Source organism: Setaria italica, chromosome III (genome assembly GCF_000263155.2).
Source record: "Setaria italica strain Yugu1 chromosome III, Setaria_italica_v2.0, whole genome shotgun sequence".
Taxonomy (NCBI): Eukaryota; Viridiplantae; Streptophyta; class Magnoliopsida; order Poales; family Poaceae; genus Setaria; species Setaria italica.
Window position 1 is genome coordinate 10,519,567 of NC_028452.1, and position 10,290 is coordinate 10,529,856.

The following is a 10,290-nucleotide window of genomic DNA, read 5'->3' on the forward strand; positions in this document are numbered from 1 at the left end:
AAACCCCCCCCCCCCCCCCCCCCACCGCCCCCCGGGCGCCACCCCGTTTTTTTTTTACAATTTGTTTGAAGCAAAGTCCATGTCAACATGCATGCGTTTGAGTTCGATTGGGTACCAATTAACCACAACGACGGCAGATCCTACACCTGTTGCGCTGGTTAAAACGAAAGCGGGAGTAACCATTTCTTTTGAGCAAGGATACACTAGGAGTTCGTTTGGTAAGGTTTAGGCTCCTCTGAAAACAGCTCCGGCTCGAGCTCCTCTGGTGGAGTGACTTCTCTGGTGGAGCTGAAGCCGTTTTGAAAAACGTTTGGCAAAACTGCTTCATCCTATTTTTCATGAATGGATTGAAGATGTCAAATGTCCAATATACCCCTTGATATATGACTAGATTGTTAAGCTGCATTGTATGTTTCCCTTCCGCTTGTAATTTTAGTTCATGTAAATTAAAAAAATAAATAGAAATATTTTCTAGATCTCATGCACAGAAGGTTTGTGTCTTCGTGATGGTCTCGTCTTTGCTCATTTGTTGTAGTTGGTATGCAATTACTAGCTACTTAGTAATACCAATTGCTAGTTTCGGTTGCACATCAATAAAAAAGAAACGGAAATTGGACCCAAGCAGTACCGTAGCTAACAACAAACAATGGTAGTAACCAAGGCAGCAGCACAAGAGCTTCTGACTCTCTCCTCGCTGTTCAGCAATAATAGTAGTGGTTTTTACAGAAGATGAGGCACAATCCTCACATAAACCATACAAGCCAACATAGATGCTCATGATGATCTAGAAAGAAAGATCACCCTTGCAAGGTCATCACGGAATCTATCCATTGCCTGATCATTCAATTCTGAAGTTGATGTATCGCTTGCATTTTGGGAAGGAAGATGTCTTGCATATCTTGATGGTATGGTGGGCACATAGTCAAGATTCCGATCACATTTGTGAAAATGTTTATCTTGTGCATTGTTCTCACGAATGAAGTAATGGAGGCACATGGTTGCGGCAATGATCATCATTTTCTTCTCCAACGGAAAAGTCGACATTTTGAGAAGTATTTTCCACTTCATTTTCAACACTCCAAAAGCATGCTCTACCACATTACAAAGACTTGAATGCAAATGGTTAAAGAGCTCATGCTCATCACTTGGAGCAGGACCCCTCCTTCATTCTGGCACATGGTACCTTGCGCTCTTGTATGGAGCCAAGTACCCTGGTCTGTTTGGGTAACCGGCATCAACATTGTAATATTTTCCTAAGAACGCATGGCTGCATTCCAAATATGTCCATGTAGACACTTGTGACAACAATAACGAAATATGAACATACCTACAGGAGGGCGCGGGAATTTGTCATAATCATGCCTCAGTGCATGGAACAACATATTGGTGTCATGCATAGATCCAGACTGCCCAATAGATGCATATGTGAATCGCAAGTCAAAATCAACAACAGCAAGAACATTTTGTGTCGCTTTGCCACTTCGGCTAATATATCTAATAAAGTCATGAGGAGGTGGTGTTGCCAAAATGTGACATCATTCTACGATCATTACTGATCCTTGGGTGTATAGTACCGAAATTAGGATCAATAGGTCTTATGTAGTCCTTACACATAGCCACCACACAATAAAATACCTCCTTGAATTTTGTATTGATGGTCTCTGAAGAATGGTTGAATATACCATCTATAACACTGTTCGACATACCTTGACCACACATAAGTAGGAACATAGCAAGTGATTCTATAGAATTAATGTGAACAGATGACTCAAGATCATATGTACTCGCTAGCAAATCATGCAGCTGGTAGAATAGGTGTGGATCCATCCTGAACATCTTGTGGCTCTATCTTGGAGTGTGAAGTTTTTCCATAGTCCAACCAAAGCCACTCTGTGCTAGAGTTCTAGTCCAATTTTTGTCATGGTATGTCATGAAATATTTAGAAGTAAGAATAGTAGTCATAAATTGAATATTTTGAGCACCCCTCAACAATGCAAGAGTTTTTACACTCCATTCATCACCATCAGAAGCACTATCATCAGTCTCATGAGAAGAATTATCAGATCTGTGCATGAGATAGAGAACAATCATTAAAATAGTACCATTATTACAAGTCGAAATGGTAGCATTGGAAAGTCATACAGAGCCTACAAATTATTACAAGCTATTAAACTAGTACCATTGGAAGCAACAAATAAATAACATTCAGAAATAAAAAGTCCTAATTGGAAGGATACACTGGTTACCAACAAATAAATAACATCCATAAATGCTCAACTTAGGCACATCATTTCTAGTCATCCACTCATGCTTTCTAGTCAACCAATCAAATCTTTCTTCAGGTGTGTCCAATGTCATGAACATCTGTCTTTCAGCCTTTTTTTTAAAAAAAAACAAGAGATGCAATACAATGTTCATTTGTTCCTAGAACAGCACCATAGTCCTTCACCAAAGCCATGACATCCTAGATAGAACAACCAGATTTGTCCTCCCTCCTTACAATAAACTCACAAGATGCAGTTGTTCGCTCATTCATCTCCACAATCTTCCCCATTTATTCTTGAAACCAATGACCTACACTTGTCTTAGGTTTCTTTCCCTTCTTGTTATCAGCCCCTCTACCTCTCTTCCCTCTCCCACTAGTAGGTGCGTCACCTCCTCCGGTTCACTATCATCGTCATTGTCAGCTTCATCTTCATCATCAAGATTAATGGGAGAAGTACCAGAAGACAGATTTGTTTGAGAAGGTCTTGCACCATTAGAAGCACACCAATGATCGTCACTGGTGTTACGAAGATCTTCGAACATAATTCCCAAGTTTTCCTCATTTTGGAGCCCTCTATTTTTGAATCTGGTACATCTCTTTATTTTCTGTAATGCAAGAAATAATTATCAGTATGGAAACAAAGCATGCAGCAACACAATGGAGCATTGTTAGCATGGAAAATAACTTGCACTTACTGCTGCTGTTTCCTTCCACCAAGTTTTTGACATAACTATATTCTTTCCTGATTCATCCCATTCTATACCAGTCTTCTTATTGGTCAGTTGCTTCTAAATTCCATAATCAGTTTTCAATTTGTCCCATTTGTTCTTGAACTATTGTCTAGTATATAGAATACCGGTCCTCTCATGAAACCTTTGTATCACATTCTTGTAACCGGTCTTATTCAAATGAGTGCTTGACCGATTTCCTTTTTGAACTTCATCTGCAAAAATCTCACAGACTATTCTAGTATTCTCATCACACCAAGCGACATCTCTGTTGCCAATAAAATCAGTACTATAAGCACCAAATATCAAGTAACCTACACATTCCAAGCATACTACAAATTCCATTTTCACACAGAGATGTATGACACGACATTCCAATTATGCTCAATGAATTGCTAGTATGACAAAGTATTTCTTACTTTGGATCGGCATTGCGAACGTCGACGGTTGCAGGGGTAGCGGGGACTGGCGCTTGTGGTCTAGGTGCCCGGCCAGCACATCCTCCTCCACGGTGAGCAAAGGCTTCTCAAAATGGCACCGCCCTTGCCTCCCTTGCCTCAGTGTTCTGGTTCACGGCCGATGCCGGCGCCGACGCTGATGGCGACAATGTCACCAAGATGCTAGAGAGACACTCCGGTCCGAGAGCCACGGTCACCGCTGGCCGCTGCGCTGCTCCACCAATCCAGCACCACTCCGCCGCCCGCCATGGACACCTCTCCTGGAAGCACGCCGGCACCCACACCACAGCGGGGGCCGTCGGGCCATGCTCCTGCACCCGTGGTCGAGGCAACCACCGGACCGCTGGCCCATGAGCCGCCGTCCTGGTGAGCCGCTGCCGGGCCGGTCGCCGCCAGGCTGGGCAGGGCGCCATAAGGACCAGATGCGGAGGCTCCGGCGCCCCAATCCCTAGATCAAGGTCAACCACGGTGGATCCACTGTTTTCCCCACCCAGAGTGGCCTCCCTACACGCCGGTTGCGAAAGATGGCCGGTTGGGATAGGTGGTGCGGTGGTATTTTCCATGTAATTTTGGCGAAGTTCATGGGCAATTACATAAGCATCCGAGCTGGCCTGCGGGAGAAGCCGCACGGAACCACAGTTTCCGGCTCCGTCTCCTGCATACAAAAATGGCTCCGGCTTCACGATAGCTTCTGCAAAGAAACTTTTGCGCACTGCTTCACCTAAAACGGCTCGGTGAGCCGATCCTGGAGCTCTACCAAACTCGCCGTTGCGGTGTACTGTGATGCACTCTGTGCGCGCGATTTTGTACGGTACATTCACCTCAGATGGCATCTGACAGCACGGATGGATGCGCACACGTCTACTAATCCAGGTTTTTATTCCGTGCAAGTTTTTTTCTTTTTTAGATCATTCCGTGCAAGCTTTGTCCCGTGACAACTCATCCGCTGCTATTTTTCGCACCGGCCGGGCCAGCCGCAGCGAAATATGCGTACCCAAGCACCCGTTTGGTTCCTACTCCGTGGTACTAGTCTTTGTTCATTAGTGATGCGTGATTATACATAGTACGTGCCGTTGGCTTCTGTCTGGTTAGTTTTGGAAAGCTCGTGTACCTCCTGGATGCTGGAGCACATGGTGCGACGTGCCAACGTGGCAAACTGGCAGCATTGCTTTTGTATTTTTTTTTACAATTTGCACTTTTTCTGTCTGTTGGTAATATTGTGTCACTATGTTAGCCTTAACGTGGATTTTGGAACAGGCGACAATGACATAGATGCGAGCGAATTGAATACAGTACATGGTCTCACATGAGGATTTCCTTACTGATTGTGTCGGTAAATGTTTTGATCAGAAACATTTTATTTCAATTCATTTTGCAGTCATGTTATGCTGCCGCGTACATCAGGGGAATGATGATCACACATTCATCCTTGTTCGCTTCAGCTGTTTCCTCGGCTGCAGCTGTGGCTGAGCCGTTCGGCAGCTAGCTGCAGGTGTTGTAGCTGCTGGCAGGCTGTTGCAGCGGCAGCCACAGCCATCACTACCGAACGCTAATTATAAAGTTTCATTTGGGGACAGGGATTAAAGTTTAATCATGTTATATTGAATGTTTACTAATTAGGAGTATTATATATAGATTAATTATAAAATCAATTGCATAAATGAAAGCTAATTCGTGAAACGAATCTATTAAGCCTAGTTAGTTCATGATTTAACCATGTGATGCTACCGTAAATATGTTCTAATCATGAATTAATTAAGTTTAATAGATTTATATCGCGAATTAGCCACGGCTTATGCAATTAATTTTATAATTATTTTACGTTTAGTCTTATCCAAACATCTGATGTGACCCGAACTAAAAATTAGTCGATGGAACCTGAACTAACCCCTGAAAATCCCAATCATGCGATTTTTGCAGCTCCAACCGACCGCGAATTCGTAGCGTTCATGATTCACGAATAGAATGTGCACACTGGCAGAAGCTCAGGTAAATTCCCAGCACTCTTCAATTCATATTCACATGATGGAAAATAAATAGAAATCGCTTAACTATATAGTATATGCTTCTCTAAAAGAATCGAAGTCCTATCTAAGATAAGTTAACACACCTTCAGTAACTCGAAGGAGTAAAATAAAAGAAGAAAATGATGAAGAAGAGGAGGAGCGCCACCGCCAGCAGGAAGAACTGATGTGCACGGCCACGAGCCAGCGGAGCCCCATGTTTCCTCAAAGCCAGAGCGCGCCGGCCTCCTTCAGTATGGGCACGAGCTCGCCGGAGATGTGCACGGCCATGAGCCGGTCGAGGCCCCCGAGGAGCCTGCCCCCGACGAACACCGCCGGGAGCGCGACGTCGCCGGCGGCGACGATCCCGGCGAGCTCAGCCTCGCCGGCGACCTCGTGCACGGCGGGGTTGACCCCGAGCCCCTGCAGCAGCCGCTTCACGACGTGGCTGAGGCAGCACCCGCGCCTCCCCACCACCAGCACGGGGCTCTCCGCCACGGCCCGCCTCACCTCCTCCCTCGCCACCGCCGGCTGCTGTGCAGCCTGCAGCCTCTCCTCCTCCGCCGCCGCCGCGACGGCATCGACGACGGCTGCCGCCTCGGCGGTGGCCATCGGCGCGGGACGCGGCCGCGGCGGCCACGGCCGGCTGGCGGCGCTGTACGGGATGGCCTGGTACATTCTCCTTCCTTGGCGTCCTCTTGCTTGCACGACTTCGCTCTCCTTTTTCTTGGTTCGGTTTGCGATGCGAGCTGCGACTTGTGTTGTGTGTGCGTGTGACGGGCAGAGGCAGGAGGGCCCGGATATATAAAGGGCGGTGAGGTCAGCGGGGAAGGGGGATGGCGTCATCCCGTGGGGGAGGGCCCACGCGGTGGGGAGGACCGGAGCCGGAGGAGGACGGCGACCGCGGCGTTCGCGCCAACCGCGGCGCGCGCGCGGTGTGGCGTGGCGGGGCGTCAGCCGCGGTTGGAGGTGGTTTGGTGGGCCCGCCACGCCCCGGCCGCCCGGACAACCGATCAGACGATCAGTGACGACGGAAGGAATGGGGGGGGAGCGTGACGGGGCGCGAGGAACGTGCAGCGCGTGGGAGGTGACGTGGTCGGTGACGCTTGGCTGGCCCTCCGTGGGACCCGGTGACGGCCGCCGGCGGCAGCGCCGCGGAGTCGTGGAAGCTTTGAGTTGTATTATAACAGTGCTGTGAGCCTGTGACTTTCCTCACAACACTCACAAGCGATGGCGTCGGCAGAGAGAGCAGCGCCCACGTCCCGTGTGTCGCCGCGCGCGATTTGCTGGCTGGGCTGGACATTTCCAAGTTCTCCACCGCTGACCGCCGCGACGATCCCTCCCTCCTCGGTCGGTCGTGCTCGTTCTATTCTATGTGCGTGTTCCTGAAGTCAGATTTGATTTTCGAGCTAGCTGGACTGCACACAGCACACGTAGCACTGCCCATCTCGAACGGATGAGCTTTATTACCTGATCGCTTACGTGTGCGTGCATGGCATAGCAGGCATGTTTTTTTTCCATTTCATTTTGTCGTGTCGCATTTCTCGATCGCATACCTGAAGCCTACGTGCGTCGATCACGGCGTGACGTCGTCGTCGCGCGCGTTGCGTTCGAAATGTTTGGCCTCTGTTCGGATAAGACTAGGGGTGGTAAAGGGGCTCCTATCTATCTTTTGGACGATAGATAGAAGTTGAAACTTTCAGTCCACCAAGATCCATCTCAACTTTATCTTCTTCCTCACCTTCTTTCCAAATCCTTCCATCAGTGGCGGAGCTAAGATTAGAGTAAGGAGGCCAATTTCATCCTAATCTCAGTAGATACACAAACTCAAGTGCTATATTACGTAGAGCGAAACAACGTGGCTGCACAAAAAAGTATAATTAGCATGAGAAATCAAATGAATTGTCAATAGGCAGATAGCTTGCGTAATAGTAGTCTAAGCACGGCAACTCCGGTGAGCACAGCAAGATGATGAACAAGCATGAGATGTTGAAGTTTCTTTGACCGCTACCGGTTGCTGGGAGGGAGAGATGCCACGGAAGAATGGATGGATTTTATGTGTTTGTTTGTGTGCTTCAAGCCGTAGGGTGCTTGTTGTTAGATATGAGCTATACATGTACTTCAAGCCCTTAAGTTGTAAAAAACTAAAACATGTCTTTAATTACAACGAGAGTATAAATTGCAACAACTAATGGTGTGAGAGACTAGACTTGCATGCATGCATATGCATGTAGCCATGCAAATTTAGAGCTTCTCCCGTCAGGCATGCAGCGGCTCCACCTTCGATTTGATGATGGCTTACTGAAAAAATGTTGGATAAAAATATTGTTCAATATTTTTTCAAAAAAGTTGAATCAACATTTCTTCTGGAAAAAAGTTGAACCAACATTTCTTCGAAAAAGTTGAACCAACATTTCTTTAGAAAAAATTGAATCCAACATTTTTCAAAAAAAATGCACCAGCAATATTTCAAAAAAAAGTTAAATCCAACCTTCTTCTCCGACCGCGGCGGCAGTGTGGCCCATGCGGGGGGCGGCGGTGGCAGTAGGGGAGGGAGGGGTGGGCGGCGGCGGCGCAGGAGAGGGAGGGCATTACTTGTACAAATCTCAAACACCAGAAGGTTCAATGATATCCAACCTTCCGGAAGATGGATAGGTTTTCCGGTGATAAATGGAGGTTTTTCGGAAGGCCGGTGGGTGCACGGCAGGACGCGAGCACGGCAGGGTCGGCCGGTGCGGTCGGGGCGCGCGGTGGAGGTGCCAAGGGCGGCGGCGGCGGCGCCACTCGACGGAGGCACACGGGGTGCATGGAGGCGGAGCAGCACGGCGCCCCAGCGCATGGCAGCGGGCATGGAGGAGAAGGCGACGGCTGCTGGCTCGGTTAGAAGCGGGCATGCGGGGAGAAGGTGGAAAACCTAGTCGCATCTAACGGCTAGAGACCCACACACGAATCTTAAAGTACCGGAAGCCAAGTAACATCCTGGCTTCCGGAAGCCAGATAGGATTGGCGGTGATAAAGGGATCTCTAATTTAGCCTAGCAAATTTAAGGATCAAGCTCAAGGCCGGATCGTAATATTACATGATTTTGAACTAAAAATAGATAGAGATGAGTTGGATTGTGAAGAATCATAAGGGTCATGATTCGGTATCACCCCTGATCGACCCAGGCATGAGGCATCTACCTGTACGTCCTGGTCGTCATCGGCAGATTTGTCTTGTAAAGCATATATAAAATTATAATTGTTATTAATATGGTCCACCACCGAACAAGATCTCTTCTAGTTACTGGAGTATTTGTATATTCTGATTCGGCGTGTGTGTATGGATTTCGAAGGATTGATTCCCATGAAAACTGCTGGGTGTCTCGTGAAAAAAATTCCCTGCTTGACTAGCTTGTACAGTGGTTCGTTTTCTGCCACTGTGATTCGATCGACTGATGATGGTGTCGAACTGGCATGCAATGGGAGAGGAATTTCGTAAAGGTGCAGTAGCTTCTAGAAACAGCCTGTTTTCACGCTAGCACACAGCTCGCTTTCACCTTTTCCCCGAATCGTTTGCGAGGATTTCATTCCTTCGGAATCACTGAACTGAACCAGTGGACGAGCACACACCATTCAGACCTCGACACGGAAACCCATCCAGCAAACCTCACGTCACGGAGGCGTGTACGTGCATGCACGACACACGACGACCGCCACGACGTCCCGGTTCGGCAAAATGTCCCAACCGCCTGCATCAGATGGACGTGACAGAGGAGTACGTGATAAAGAAGAAAAATGTGCAGTAACAGGGGAAATGAATAAAGAAGTGGATCGTCAGAGATTGCAGCGAGCCAACGATCGATGTGAGGCCACTAATTTACTCCTCCATCTCAAAATACTATTCCTATACTATTCCTTTTAACTGTTCTAGATACATATATCTTACTTATGTATCAATTATATAAGAATCTAAGCTCAAGTCAAATGGAAAATCCGAAGCATCTAAGCAAGTTAGGCTTTGTTGTGCTATGTGCTATGAGTTGTGCTCGATTTTAATCTATCGCTCTCACGTTACATGTGGCAAGGACTACCACTGTGCTGGAGTAGTCACTTTCCCGTGACGATCAGGATGCCGTTGGCGGAGCGGCCAACCACCGGCCTCGAGCGCCAGCCAGCCCGTGTGTCACGTCGCTGCATGGGCCGCTCGATCACGCTTGACGTGTGCGGGCCCGCGGCCGGCCAGCTGCGCGGGCGAGAAAAATATCTGATCCGCTGCAGGCGGAAGGTCGGCACGGCACGCACCCTCGTTGCGGCTGAGTGCAAGTAGCCAGGTACAACGAACGAAGGAACAAACCGCCGGCGCGAGCTCGGCCGCGCGCACGGCGGCGGCGGCGGCGAGGCCGAGGCGGATGGGCGTACGCGTGGGATCCGGAGGCGGAGCGCGCCGGTCTTCCTGTCTTATCAGGTCTGCGTCGCCCACGGCGCCAGCACGATCTCGCTGACGTGTCAGGATACTGGGGTCAGTGGGCTCGCCAAGCACGCCTCCGGGCGGGTGCGGGTTCTGTTTTTTTGTTTCTCCCGTTGGTAATAATACTCATGCTTCTCAGCGGCTCGATCACGCTACATCACAGGAGGCGGATATTGACCTGACTGACCACGGTTCATGATTCTGACCAAAGTACGTTGTTACGTCATGCTACTCAATACAAGTCGACATACTCTCTCAATCAAGGGGGTGTTTGGATACAAGGTGCTAAACTTTAACAGTGTCACATCGGATGTTCGGATGCTAATTAAATGGTCTAAACATGAGCTAATTATAAAACTAATTGCAGAACCCTATGCTAATTGGTG

General features: G+C 48.3%; 1 protein-coding gene across 1 annotated transcript; it reads right to left on the reverse strand.

Annotated features, from left to right (window-relative positions):
• Positions 1 to 5,427: 5,427 nt before the first annotated feature.
• Positions 5,428 to 6,224, reverse strand: LOC101774161 (monothiol glutaredoxin-S9). The gene has a single exon (XM_004961160.2). The coding sequence runs from the start codon at positions 6,131 to 6,133 to the stop codon at positions 5,681 to 5,683; it is 453 nt and encodes a 150-aa protein (XP_004961217.1). The 5' UTR covers positions 6,134 to 6,224; the 3' UTR covers positions 5,428 to 5,680.
• Between the last annotated feature and the right edge of the window lie 4,066 nt (positions 6,225 to 10,290).